The sequence below is a fragment of the Entelurus aequoreus genome, linkage group LG18 (genome assembly GCF_033978785.1).
Source record: "Entelurus aequoreus isolate RoL-2023_Sb linkage group LG18, RoL_Eaeq_v1.1, whole genome shotgun sequence".
Classification (NCBI taxonomy): Eukaryota; Metazoa; Chordata; class Actinopteri; order Syngnathiformes; family Syngnathidae; genus Entelurus; species Entelurus aequoreus.
This window is the reverse complement of record NC_084748.1, coordinates 34,515,190-34,530,651: the sequence shown is the minus strand read 5'-3', so window position 1 is coordinate 34,530,651 and position 15,462 is coordinate 34,515,190. Positions and strand designations below refer to the sequence as shown.

The 15,462-nt window shown below is 41.9% G+C and overlaps 1 protein-coding gene across 1 annotated transcript in view; it reads right to left on the bottom strand.

Moving 5' to 3' along the window:
- LOC133634062 (zinc finger protein Gfi-1b-like) overlaps positions 1–15,462 on the bottom strand; it is a 35,747-nt gene that overhangs the window by 10,838 nt on the left and 9,447 nt on the right. Inside the window, exon 4 of the mRNA XM_062027028.1 lies at positions 13,430–13,605. Within this exon, the coding sequence (XP_061883012.1) occupies positions 13,436–13,605 (170 nt within the window). The 3' untranslated portion in view covers positions 13,430–13,435. The remainder of the gene's footprint in view (positions 1–13,429; positions 13,606–15,462) is intronic.

The following is a 15,462-nucleotide window of genomic DNA, read 5'->3' as shown; positions in this document are numbered from 1 at the left end:
CAGTGACGTGCGGTGAGGTTCATGGCTGGTGAGGCAATGACTTCATCACAGTCAGATTTACAAACATATGAACCCTAAAGAGTATCTTATTCACCATTTGATTGCCAGCAGTTAACGGGTTATGTTTAAAAGCTCATACCAGCATTCTTCCCTGCTTGGCACTCAGCGTCAAGGGTTGGAATTGGGGGTTAAATCACCAAAAATTATTCCCGGGCGCGGCGCCGCTGCTGCCCACTGCTCCCCTCACCTCCCAGGGGGTGATCAAGGGGATGGGTCAAATGCAGAGGACAAATTTCATTACCATACCATACCAACTTTATTTATAAAGCCCTTTAAAAACAAGCACAGTTGAAAAACAAAGGGCTGTACACCACAAAGAAATAGAGGGAAAGGACAGACTAAAAAAATAACATTTAAAACAGAAATAAAAATATACATTGAAAAAGCAAATATAAATTACCCTAAGAACAGTTTGTTGGATAAAAAACTGTTTAAAAGTTAAAAACAGTTAAAAAAAGTTAAAAGCTAAAAACAGTTTAAAATCTCATGCTGGGTTAAAAGCCAGTTAATAAAAATGGGTTTTAAGAAGGGTCTTAAACATAGCCAAAGAAGGGGCCTGTCTCACATGGAGAGGGAGATCGTTCCAGAGTTTGGGACCCGCAACATAGAAGGCTCTGTCCCCTCTGAGCTTGCGCTTTGTGTGTGTGTGACAATCATTGGTACTTTAACTTAACTTTAACTTTACACATACAAACTGTAGCACACAAAAAAGCACATTTAATAAAAAAAACTTTATTATGGTCTTACCTTTACTTATAAATGAAGTCCATGCGCCGCTGTTGTGCTGGATAATGCACCCCCGCCGTAGAATGCACCCCCTGACGGGAGTGTTATATCAACTAAAGCCCACACTTAAAGTTTCCACGTGCAAGATTGAATCTATTTAAAAAAGTTATTTAATAAGAAGCCAAAAAGTGCAAAAACAATAATGTTCGTGTTGGAGGAATTGTGAATGAAAGAAATAGGAAATCAGTGGTGCAGTCTGCAGGTGTACCTAATGTTGTGGCCCGGCAGTCATTCACTACTCCTCCAACACGAACATTATTGTTTTTGCACTTTTTGGCTTCTTATTAAATAACTTTTTTAAATAGATTCAATCTTGCACGTGGAAACTTTAAGTGTGGGCTTTAGTTGATATAACACTCCCGTCAGGGGGTGCATTCTCTACCACCAGGAGGCGGGATTACTGCGAGCCTCAGCCAGTGCATCTTCGCAGGCGTTTCATGATTGCTCAGCACAAGAAATACGTTACACACATACAGTTGTTGACAAAATACACTGTACATTATATACCTCTGCTATGTAGTAGAATTTCTGACCTTTGACCTATATTGCATGTCTGTCAAGAATGTATGCTCATTTTGATTTCTCTTCTATTCTGTGGGACAAAAGTGAATTTTAAGTCATGCCAACCTGTCTACAGAATGTGTTGACTGTCTAAAGGATTCGAGTTGTTATGGAACAGATAGGGAAAACAAAAAAGACATTGACGCACTAACAAGAGAGATAAGAAAGGGATAAAGTCAAACGAAGAGTGTGTTTTGGTAGCCATTATTCCATGCTGTCGGGCGCGCCCGGGGGAAAACTTTCTGTGTGCTCGACAACTCAACCCAACCATTGTACCATTTGATTATGAGTAAAATAAAACTTGTGTGTTGAATCTACTTTGGTTCTCATTGACAACCTGGACTTTCCACTACACTAACTAAACTATGGAAATGTATAATATAGTTCATATAGTAATACGGTCTCACTGCACAGCAGGCCCATGTTATATCAACTAAAGCCCACACTTAAACTTTCCACGTGCAAGATTGATTCTATTGTAACCTATTTTTATGGGCTTTCCTCTTTGTGATGTTAATTCCTGTTACACGCTGTTATACAGTATATGCCTTGCGCTCTTATTTTGAAGGCGCTAAGAGCGGAAGTGATGACACGTTGGAGTGGAACGGTTTTTGAAAGGTAAATAAAGTGGTCTTCGTGTAAACTGGAGCCTCCGTGTTTATTATTTTGAAGTTTCATACAGTATAGGCGACATTTTTAAACCCTCGGTTACACTATTTAAAAAAGGTATTTAATAAGAAGCCAAAAAGTGCAAAAACAATAATGTTTATGTTGGAGGAGTTGTGAATGACCGCAGGGCCACAACATTAGGTACACCTGCAGACTGCAGCACGGATTTCATTCATTCACAACTCCTCCAACACAAACATTATTGTTTTTGCACTTTTTGGCTTCTTATTAAATAACTTTTTTAAATAGATTCAATCTTGCACGTAGAAAGTTTAAGTGTGGGCTTTAGTTGATATAACACTCCCGTCAAGGGGTGCATTAATCCAGCACAACAGTGGCGCATGGACTTCATTTATAAGTAAAGGTAAGACCATAATAAAGTTTTTTTTTAAATTAAATGTGCTTTTTGTGTGCTACAGTTTGTATGTGTAAAGTTAAAGTTAAGTTAAAGTACCAATGATTGTCACACACACACTAGGTGTGGTGAAATGTGTCCTCTGCATTTGACCCATCCCCTTGTTCACCCCCTGGGAGGTGAGGGGAGCAGTGGGCAGCAGCGGCGCCGCGCCTGGGAATAATTTTTGGTGATTTAACCCCCAATTCCAACCCTTGATGCTGAGTGCCAAGCAGGGAAGAATGCTGGTATGAGCTTTTAAACATAACCCGTTAACTGCTGCCAATCACATGGTGAATAAGATACTCTTTAGGGTTCATATGTTTGTAAATCTGACTGTGATGAAGTCAGTGCCTCACCAGCCATGAACCTCACCGCACGTCACTTATATATATATATATATATATATATATATATATATATATATATATATATATATATATATATATATATATATATATATATATATATATATATATATATATATATATATATATATATATATATATATATATATATATATATATATATATATATATATATATATATATACATATATATATATACATATATACATATATATATATATATATATATATATATATATATATATATATATATATATACATATATATATATACATATATATATATATATATATATATATATATATATATATATATATATATATATATATATATATATATATATATATATATATACATACATACATACATATAATCTCTTTAACATCAACCAAGGCACTTTAGTTGGACTATATACATATATACTGTATGCATCTTTTGTTCCCGCTGTTGCCAAAGGTTCATCAATGAAGGGATGTGTGATTGATGAGCTACACTTTACAGGTAAAACAGGGAAGTAAGCAACGGCTCCGTCGGCATGGAGACAACATAGCTATATACCAATATATTGTGATCACCAAAACATAATGATAGAATCACTGTAATGTAATGCACATTAGAAACAAATTTTACCTAACGTAAGTCTCAATTTAGGCTAAATACAGAGCATTTGATTTAAAGTAAAATATAATTTATAGAGAGAGAGAGAGAGAGAGAGAGAGAGAGAGAGAGAGAGAGAGAGAGAGAGAGAGAGAGAGAGAGAGAGAGAGAGAGAGAGAGAGAGAGAGAGAGAGAGAGAGAGTGAAAGGAACTTTTAATGCTCCAGGATACCAATATATATATACATATATATATATTAGGGGTGTAATGATTGATCAATACATCGATTTATATATAATATATATATATATATATATATATATATATATATATATATATATATATATATATAAGTATATGTATAGTATAACGATCTGTGTTCGGCAAGCTTGCCTTCCAAGGGATAGGTATCGAACAAAGATTGTTTAAAATGGGAATTGATCGATTTTATCGATATTAGAATAAAAAATAAGATATATATATATATATATTAAGCGTGTAACGATTGATCGATACATTGATTTATATTCCTCAATCTGTGCCCGGCAAGTTTGCCTTCCAAAAGACTGGTATCATCCAAGATCGTTTAAAAAGGGAAAATATTTTAGCCGTTCAACTATAGTCTGATAAATAAATCACAGTTTCACGATTATTATGCATTGATTAATTCCACAACAATAAATTAATAAAATCACAGACATTCTTTAGAGATGTTGATGTGTTTTTTATTACTGTCGGAAATGACAGTAATCAAATAATAACATAACAGTACAAAGTAAAAAAATATATAAAAAAAATATTGTTAATAATAAATAAAAAAATGTGTACAAACGTACAGGACAGCACTCCAACAAGTAGACACGCTGAGGAAGGGTTTCACCCAAAACGTTGGTGTGGCAACAAACACTATAATTGGAGCACTGTCCTGTATCTTTGTACACTTCTTTTTTTTTTTTTTTATAAGATTGAGCATCCATTCATACTTTTGAGGGTTGAACGTGTTTGTTTGGATTTCTGTTTAATAATAAATTAATTATTACTTGTATTATTAACATAAGACTAAGATCACATTTATTGATCCTCCCCAGGAGAAATTTTACTCATGTGGGTAGTAATACACTCAAGTGTTATTCACCAACTGTCATCCATGCCCATTTAGTCAATTTTTTTATTATCTATATTATGCTGTGTTAATAATAACTGGATAGTGTAGCCGTTGATTTAAGGACATAATTCACCACACCTGTTATTTGACTTTGTCATCATCATTCACTGTACTGTTCTATTGTGTACATGACAATGTTGTTCTTTGTGTGCAGTTAAGAGCGAGTAATTCGGCGCGGCACCTTTAAGTGGCCGTCAGTAGATTCTCACAAAGGTGGGGGTTTGTTGTTCCCGCAATATTTGAGTGTTTGTGATGAAAGCGTTCATTCTTGCTTGTGCTTTGATCAATAAACGACGCACACGTTTAGTGTGTCAACTATACTTCAAGTTGTCTAGCTTTCACGCTACGAGCACAACACTGGTGACCCCGACGCTTCACTGAACGGATTCAGTGAATTTTATCGACCATGACGGCGAATGCGGTTTCTCTAAAGCTGCCTGAGTTCTGGGAAACTTCCGCGACTGCATGGTTTGCCCAGGCCGAGGCACAGTTCGCCCTGCGTCGGCAGTACTGGCAGGCTGCTCTTCATCCAGGACTCCCTCTCTGGACGACGGTTCCTGTGTGACACCGGCGCGCAGAGGAGCGTCCTGCCAGCATCAAGGTTGGACATGCTGTCTGAGTCACATGGCCCCCCCATGGAAGCGGCCAATGGCAGCCCTATCCGCACTTATGGAATACGGTACATGGAACTGTGTTTTGGTGGACAACGTTTCAGTTGGAACTTTGTGACTGTTAAAGTGACAGTGCCGCTCATCGGTGCAGATTTTCTCTGTGCTTTCGGCCTCCTTGTGGATGTAAAAAACAGGCGTTTGGTGGATGCGATTACGTTCTGCTCGTACAAGTGCAGTCTCAGCGCGACGGACTCCATCAGGCTTTCCTGCATGCTACCCACCGCAGACGTTTTTCTGCGCCTCCTCGCTGAGTTCCCCACCCTGGCGCAGCCCACGTTCTCGTCATCTACCGCCAAGCATGGTGTGGAACACCACATTGCCACCACGGGCCCCCTGTGCACGCACAAGCCCGGCGCCTGGACCCTGCTAAGCTCTCCATCGCTAGAGCTGAATTCGAGACCATGGAACGCCTCGGGATCATTCGCCTCTCAGACAGCCCGTGGGCGTCACCCCTCCACATGGTGGAGAAGCCCGGAGGTGGTTGGCGGCCATGCGGTGATTACCGCAGACTCAACGACGCGACTACCCCGGACCGTTATCCGTTCCCCCACATACAAGATTTTTCCGCCAACCTCGCTGGGAAAACTGTGTTTTCTAAGGTAGATCTCGTCCGGGGCTATCATCAGGTGCCAGGCCACCCCTTTGATATCCCGAAGACAGCGGTCATCACCCCATTTGGACTGTTTGAATTTTTACGTATGCCTTTTGGCCTTAAGAGTGCCGCACTGACTTTCCAGCAGTTGATGGACTCTGTTTTACGTGATTTGCCGTTTCTGTTTGTCTCTTTGGACGATATCCTGGTCGCGAGCACCTCTGAGGCCGAGCATGTGACCCACCTCAGGTCCCTTTTTCAGCGCCTTAGCCAACACGGGCTCATTGTCAACCCAGCTAAGTGCCAGTTCGGGTTGTCTGTAATCGACTTCCTCGGACATCGTGTCACGGAGTGCGGGGCAGTTCCCCTCCCAGCGAAGGTTGCTGCCATCGCAAACTTCCCCCGCCCACTCACAGTTAAGGCTCTTCAGGAGTTCCTTGGCATGGTAAATTTTTACCATCGTTTCATTCCCCGGGCAGCTGACCTCATGCGGCCGCTGTATGATGCTCTTAAAGGAGCTGCTCCCAAGCACATGGTGGACTGGTCTGACGCGCGGCACAGTGCTTTTTTGGGGGTCAAGTCTGCTCTCGCTAACGCTACCCTTCTGGCACACCCAATCACCACGGACGCGTCAGACTATGCTGTAGGTGCAGTGCATGAGCAGTGGGCGGGTGGCACTTGGCAACCTTTGGCTTTCTTTAGCAGGCAGTTGCGCCCCTGCGAGCGGAAATATAGCACATTTGACCGTGAGCTCCTTGGCCTCTATCTGGCCATACGCCATTTCCGTTCGTTGCTTGAAGGCCGGCCTTTCACAGCTTTTGTGGACCACAAACCCCTCACTTTCGCGATGGCCAAGACGGCTGAACCGTGGTCGGCTCGGCAACAGAGGCACCTCTCCTACGTCTCAGAATTCACGACGGACATCCAGCACCTTGCTGGTAAGAGCAATGTCGTTGCTGATTGCCTTTCCCGAGCCGTCGCGAGCGCTGTCCATGTGGGGCTCGATTTTGCACAAATGGCAGTTGACCAGGGCGACGACCCGGACATCCAAGCTCTGAAGGCTGCAGCCACAGGGTTACGGTTGTCTGAGGTCCCATTTGAGAACACAGGGGTTACGCTCCTTTGTGACGTCGCTACCGGTCGGCCACGGCCCCTTGTGCCCGCCATTTGGAGGCGGCGCGTGTTCGACTCCATCCACGGCCTTTCTCACCCTGGGAGGAAACCTTCCCAGCGGCTGGTTGCTGCAAAATTTGTCTGGCGTGGCCTGAAGAAAGACGTTAGGGACTGGGCTTCCACATGTGTGGCATGCCAGCGCTCAAAAGTGCACTGCCACATGCTGGCCCCACTGGCACCGTTTACGGTTCCGGAGCGCCGTTTTGACCATGTCAATGTGGACCTGGTCGGGCCTCTCCCAACCTCACGCGGTTGCACATACCTCCTCACGATGGTCGACAGGACCACCCGCTGGCCGGAGCGCGCACGTTCATTGGTACGTGGGTTGCCCGTTTCGGTACCCCATCGGACATATCATCCGACCGGGGCTCTCAGTTCACTTCTGAGCTCTGGGCCGCTGTGGCCGAGAGCTAGGGAGTGAAACTCCACCACACGACGGCGTATCACCCGCAGGCCAATGGTATGTGTGAGCGATTTCACAGGTCCATGAAGGCAGCTCTTAGGGCGTCCCTGAAGGACAGCACTTGGGTAGACAAGCTCCCTTGGGTGATGCTGGGGCTTCGGACTGCCCCCAAGGAAGACTTGCAATCTTCCTCGGCAGAGTTGGTGTATGGCCAGCCCCTGCGGGTGCCAGGTGACTTTATTCCTAGCACGACGGCACCTTGGTCCGCTGGTAAGCAGCGAGCTGCTCTCCTCGATGCTGCCAAGAGTTTTGCCCCCATCCCACTTCTCAACAAGGCCTTACGCCGTCTCATGTTCCCGCTTCCTTAAGGGGAGCGTTTGTTTTTGTCCGCCACGACGCCCACCGCGGCCGCCTGCAGCCTCCTTACGATGGGCCATTTCGCGTAATAGAGAGCGGAGATAAGCATTTTCTGTTGGACATCGGGGGTCGGTCTGAAAAGATCACGGTGGACCGGCTGAAAGCGGCCCACTTGGATCTTAGTCAGCCGGTTACCACGGCCGTACCCCCGCGCCGGGGTCGTCCGCCCGATCTACCTAGGCCCCATGATAATGTTATGCATCCTTCTATGCAGGCCCCCGGGACCTTAGACAGTACAGGTACCCTTCCGGTCCCCCCTACTGACTCCCCGGCGTTAGTACCAGTCCGGCGCACCCGGTCTGGTCGGCCCGTCCGTGCCCCTGTCCATTGACAGTTTGTTTTTCTTTGTGATGGCGAATTCTGGGGGGACGTGTGTAGCGGTTGATTTAAGGACATAATTCACCACACCTGTTATTTGACTTTGTCATCATCATTCACTGTACTGTTCTATTGTGTACATGACAATGTTGTTCTTTGTGTGCAGTTAAGAGCGAATAATTTGGCGCGGCCCCTTTAAGTGGCCGTCAGTAGATTCTCACAAAGATGGGGGTTTGTTGTTCCCGCGATATTTCAGTGTTTGTGATGAAAGCGTTCATTCTTGCTTGTGCTTTGATGAATAAACGTTTTTGTGTGTCAACTATACTTCAAGTTGTCTAGCTTTCACGCTACGAGCACAACAATAGCACATAATTAGATCACATGGTATACTGCTGTTATTCTACAAGCGCCTATCGTATTTTTCCGAGTATAAGTCGCTCCGGAGTCTAAGTCGCACCGGCCGAAAATGCATAATAAAGAAGATTTTTTCTTATATATAAGTCGCACTGGAGTATAAGTCGCATTTTTGGGGGAAATTTATTTGATAAAACCCAACACCAAGAATAGACATTTGAAAGGCAATTTAAAATAAATAAAGAATAGTGAACAACAGGCTGAATAAGTGTACATTATATGACCCATAAATAACCAACTGAGAACGTGCCTGGTATGCTAACGTAACATATTATGGTAAGAGTCATTCAAATAACTATAACATATAGAACATGCTATACGTTTACCAAACAATCTGTCACTCCTAATCGCTAAATCCCATGAAATCTTATACGTCTAGTCTCTTACGTGAATGAGCTAAATAATATTATTTGATATTTTACGGTAATGTGTAATAATTTCACACATAAGTCGCTCCTGAGTATATGTCGCACCCCCGGCCAAACTATTAAAAAACTGCGACTTATAGTCCGAAAAATACAGTAATATTATGTTAGTATTATACACTTGCTATATTAGCTTACAATGCCTATAGTTTAATCAACACTGACATGAAAAAGTCATCTAACGTTAAATGGTCTCTGGATGACAGGAGTACCTGTTGCTCTTTGTTTACACTGAACTGACAACGCTTTCCATTAACATCATTTAACAAAGTTAATATGTCTTACCTATACTTTGGCGTGTAAAACTGCACCATAATGGATGTATTCGATCATCTAGTCCCAACTTTCTTTTGGCAGGTTAAGCAAATGGGTGAGCCATCGTCTTTAATGACTCCTTGTTCAAGTACCCGAAATGTTCCCACACTGCCGACTTCAGCTTGTTTTTAGGTGGGAACAGTTTGCTGCTTTGTCTTGCTGTCATTTTTAAGCTAATGCAGCATACTAGCAAGACTCTTGAGTACAAGCGCATGCATCGCTGGTGTAACTTTGTTTTGGTTCCATGCAGGTTGTGCCGAAATAAATGCATCAGCATAAAGTCTGTTTATCGCGAGTGGAGTATTGAAACACGTACACGGTGTAGTGGAACCTTTGCGATTGAATAAGGCTGACGTTTTAAATAACGGTTAATAGTAAAACCGGCTAATTGTTTCATCCCGACTTTTACGTAACCATCCACTGTTAAGGTAAAGAAGCATTTATGGTCAAAATAAATTTATGGTTATTTAATGACAAAGCTTTTTGTTATTATTAGTTATTACGGTGTGGCACGGTCATGGTTGCCTGATTCCAAAATGCGGAAGGTCAGCAGGCAACATGCATGTAAGAAAAGTCATTTTAATCCCGAAGCAAGGTAAAGTACAAAAAAAGATAGACCGCGTCGCTGGGAAAGCGCACGTGAAACTCAAGGCTAACTTAGCGTAGCATGAACACAACATAACAGTCGCCCGTGGCGAACAATGAACCTGTGCCAAATGAACGGCCAGACGGGTATATAACGGGGCACGATTGGTGTCGGGAGCAGGTGGAACACTAATCAAATAAACAGATGCCGGTGTGTAGATTCAGCCCTCCTAGCAACAAGAAAGTAAACAAGGGAGGTGAGAAGTGCTGGGAACAGACCTAAACATAGGTGAATAATAACAAAAACAAGAGATGACAGGTTCCAAGATATTTAAAAACTTAATAACAATGCAATTTAAATATTTTAATGTACTTTTACACAATAAATTCTTGACCTCAAAAAAACAATAACTGCTAAAACAAATTAAAACGATTCAAACTGCTTAAGCCTAAATCCTCAATTTAAAACACATTTATGATTAAATTAGAGCCAATAAAATAGTCAAAGAAACGTTTTTAACATGAAGGATCGCATCTTAGAACTTTATTACAACACTTTTCTAAAAAATTAGCCTTATGAAAAGAAGACTAAAGAAAGAGGAAAAGAACAGCTCAAAGGTTAATTGAGAAATAACAAGATGTTGTTTATTGATTAATGAACAAATATAAGAAGAATTTAACCTCGTAGAGCACAGACCTTCCTCAGGCTGAATTGTATTGCCTTAATGACTCAAACAGTCATGATACATTGCCTGTAACATTCTCTTTATACAGATTCTCACCAAACTGGAATGGATTCTTTCTCGGCCCATGAGTCAACCCTTTCCAAAGTTTGGTGGAAATGGCTTTTTTTTTTTTATAACTTCACTCAATGTTTTATGATGGAATATGGCCTTGAGCATGTGTACCGAATCAAGATTACGTTGAATAAATACCCAAAGTGTTGTATTTTGTTTATTTCTGCTTATTATCTCTGTCGTTTTCACTGTTGTGTCAAAATGATTGCTGTGAAAAAGGAGCGGCGGCCTATAGGTTCAAAGTAGGGCTGTTCTGATCAGGGATTTATGCTGCCGATTCAGATACCGATCATCTTTGGGTGAGATTCCGATACCCATCATGTGTATTAAATGTACATTTTTTATGTAACCGTATTTATTGTGCTATTCAGAGTTCAACAATATCAACACAATATTTAAAATAGTTCCCTTTTCCCTTTTAATACATATAATTGTTTGATCAAAACAAAGTCAATAGTACACAATAACTCAACAAAATAAAAAAACTATCAAAGTGTTGCCCTCAAAATCCTTCGGTGATGAGGGAATTATTCTCTGAATTTGTAAACATTGACAAAAAATGATTTTGGAAAATAAAACTACTGTTCTAATCACTCTAGTATCGATCAAATACTGATATCACCCTTGGTATCAACACCACCAATTTATGCATCGATCTGCCCTCCCCCACAAGGCCACCTGCTCAGTGGGAAAAAAAAAGACTATAAAAATGGGACCCATTACCTCCCTGCTTAGCACTCAGCATCAAGGGTTGAATTGGAGGTTAAATCACCAAAATGATTCCCGAGCGCGGCCACCGCTGCTGCTCACTGCTCCCCTCACCTCCCAGGGGGTGGAACAAGGGGATGGGTCAAATGCAGAGGGTAATTTCACCACACCTAGTGTGTGACTACTTAAACTTTAACTTTTTACATGTCGTGTATTGACTGCGACAATGCTGACACACCAACATTTGTTATATTATCCTCTCTCTACACACTTATAATCAACTTGTTTATTTCCTGTTAATAAATGCTTACTTTTTCTATCATTAAGCTTTACTAAGCAATTATTTCTTCTGTTGTTTCTAGCTAGCTGAGCGGCTCGCCTGGCTTTTAGCGTGCCTGCCCTTGCTTGCTCGTACTCGGTGTGTAATAGGATTGTGTGATATACACGATATATATGATAGATGATATCGTTATATTGAGATGATGCATGTTGATGACACATTCTAGCTGTGTCTGCAAACGCAATGTGGCAGTCTTGCTAGCGCCGAACGTCCCTCCACAGTGCAACGTCCGCAATCCTCGCCTCCACGGCGGCAAATAAACTTAAGTTTTTTACACGTAACATTATCACTGGAGGACGAGGAATAGCTAAATATGCTACACTACACACCTTAGGAGAACATGCTAACTGCAAGCGGGAACTCTTGAAAGTAAACAAAGGTGGGCGAATCAAAACCAGTATCAACTGTAACGATACCAGGTAGTATAAAATCATCATTACTTGGTCAATACTACAGTGGTTAGAGCAATGTTTTTTATCATCAAAACAATCTTTTGTTGTTTTTGTTATTGTTTACAAACTCAGGAAATAAGTCCCTGGACACAGGAGGGCTTTTACGGGATTTAAATCAGAAGAATTCCAGTAAAGCTGTACCGTTATTTTTGGACTATAAGGCACACCTAAAATCCTTTATTTTTTTCAAAAATCGACAGTGCGCCTTATAACCCGGTGCGCCTAATGTCCGACATAATTCTGGCTGTGCTTACCGACCTCGAAGCTATTTTATTTGGTACATGGTGTAATGATAAGTGTGACCAGTAGATGGCAGCCATACATAAGAGATACGTATAAACTGCAAGATGACGCCAGTGAACAACACCAAAACTTTAAATGTTCCATTGAGAATATAGAACATTACACACGGCGCTCAAAAATCTGTCAAAATGTTTTTAGTACGACTTCCGCATCGAGCTGGAGGGGGCGTGGCCTCCAGCTTCGGCTGAATACCGGGAGTTTGTCGGGAGAAAATCTCTGCCGGGAGGTTGTCGGGAGAGGCGCTGAATACCGGGAGTCTCCCGCAAGTATGCAATTTATATATGTTTTTTTCCTTCTTTATTATGCATTTTCGGCCGGTACGACTTCGGTAAGCTATGAAGCCACACCGCTTGATGGATCGTCGGCGCATTAAACATACAAGTATTATTATGGTGCGTGTATAAGGACCGCAAAATGGCATCTATTAACAGACATTGCCTGGCGTTTTGTTTCGCAATATTACGCAAAACCAACTTTTCTTACCTTCTGGACTTATACTCCAGAACGACTTATACTCCGAAAAATACGGTAATACTTGTTAATAATACTTAAGATGCTTTAATGGAGGTTATTATCATTAGTTTAGGGGAGCAACTCCACACTGTATAGAAACACACTATTAGCGGCTAGCTAGTTGGCCACAGCACTACAAATAAATACAATATTAGCGTTTGCGATCGGCATTAAATGGCAGTAATGAGCAAAGGCAATCATACTTTTTGAGGAAAATCATCCGATACTGATCTGTGGCTAATCAGTCGGCACATTACTAATTCATAACCAAATTATTTATTTCTGTTAGTGCAACCCTCTTTGGCAGCTAACTAAGTGGGCCTGAAATGTTTCGAGATCTTTTCTGGTTGCTAGCAACTACAATACAGTCTGCTGATGTATGTCTTTTGAACAAGGTGCTCACCTTGTGTTAGCGGCGGGCACACTGGTGCTGCCACAAGTTCCGTCGGTCCTGGAAGCTGTAGAGGCAGCGAGGGCAGCGGTGGGGCCAGTCGCCTTTGTGCTTGCGGCTGTGGGTGATGAGGTTGGAGCTCTGGCTGAAGCCTTTACCGCATACGTGACACACGTGGGGCTTCTCGCCTGGCACACAAACATAACACAGGACGAGGGGACAGTTAAGAATGACGAAAATCCAAGAAGATGAAAATGGAGTATGGTTATCATAGATAATATCAGTAAGAATATTAACTACAATATGCCATTTCGGGAGAAATTGCGTGTGAATGCTGAAAGCCAAACTGAAATGCTAACTTCTGCAAAATGAGCTAAAAAGGTTAGCAGTTAGCATGTTTCAAGTTAAATGGCTGAGGGCAGGATGGGCTTTTACCGGGCACTGATTCACCTAAAATCTAACGGTGCAATGTTGTGGTACCTGGATTGGGCGTGAAGTCACATCCAGTTGCAGACTTAGCCGGTGTTCTGTCGACATGAGCTGCTTTGTGGAAAAAACAACAAGTTGCAAAATTCGATAGCGGTGTCTATTGATTTACGCTACCGCATGAAAAAAATGCCACCTTAAGTTTAACCCTTGTGTAATGTTCATATTGTTGTTACTCAGCCAGCGTTTGTGGGTCTGATGGACCCGTTGCATTTTGTGGCTTTTAATGCCTCACAATCAAACACTTTTATGTTAAAATACTGAACAGATGTTTATTGGGATAGGATAAACATCTGTTAGCGTAGCGTAAATCAATAGACACCGCTATCGAATTTTGCAACTTGTAGTTTTTTCCACAAAGCAGCTCATGTCGACAGAACACCGGCTAAGTCTGCATAAGGTAAACATAAGGTTTACCTTATCCCAATTAACATCTGTTCAGTATTTTAACATAAAAGTGTTTGATTGTGAGGCATTAAAAGCCACAAAATGCAACGGGTCCATCAGACCCACAAACACTGGCTGAGTAACAACAATATGAACGTTGCATGGAAATTTCTCTGCCAGTTTCTGCATCCCACAGGGATTCTTCTTTTGTGTTTCTGCACCTGCGGTTCCCACACAAGGTTGCAACATTGTTTGTCAACACTGTCTGCTCTCATTTTCTCGCACATTTGACCCTCTGATGTTCTGTGTACCTACACTCTGTCCTCCTCCTGTCTAGGCCTGCTCTGTGTGTGTGTGTGTGTGTGTGTGTGTGTGTGTGTGTGTGTGTGTGTGTGTGTGTGTGTGTGTGTGTGTGTGTGTGTGTGTGTGTGTGTGTGTGTGTGTGTGTGTGTGTGTGTGTGTGTGTGGGTGCATGTGATACACAGAACATCAATTTCCACACTTCTTTTAGACCCGGACATCTTATATGTAATAGAAATGTGTAGGTGGGGTGTATGGTGTGTGTTCATTAAATATGTATTCTGATATATGTTCTTCACAGAAAATGAGCCAAAGCCAGTGAGTCTCAGTTTGAAAAATTAATTAATTGTATAATTTTTCTTTTAATAAAAATCGAAAACGTGTCCTACAGACCCGAACAACACACAAGGGTTAAATATCAAATAACGTTCCCACTGTAGAACGGCTATTATTTAGTTAGTGGCGGGCCGTGCGTTTCCCACCTAGGCCTTTAGTGATGTCCGACTTCAAAACTTACCTCTCAAAATACCATAATTGATGTCATCACGTGACCATTTCTGGAGAAATACTATACAGAAACACATTTACGCCCTACTCGGCATTGAATCACCTCAACATTGTACAAAAGAGGTTATTTTCTGGCGCATTTAAAAACCATTAAAACGCATCAGCAATTAAAACCTATCCAATGTGCTACTGTCAAAATTTTAATTGCAAAAAACATTAAAGGTGAAAAAATAAAATATTTAAACTCACAATTTATAGCACCTATTCGATGCCGTTTAAGCCAGTGGTACCCCTCGTCGTCGGCTTATTTGAGTGGAAATGGCGAGCATTTCATCGCCAGAACAGCTGAGCTAGCTTCCGGGGTT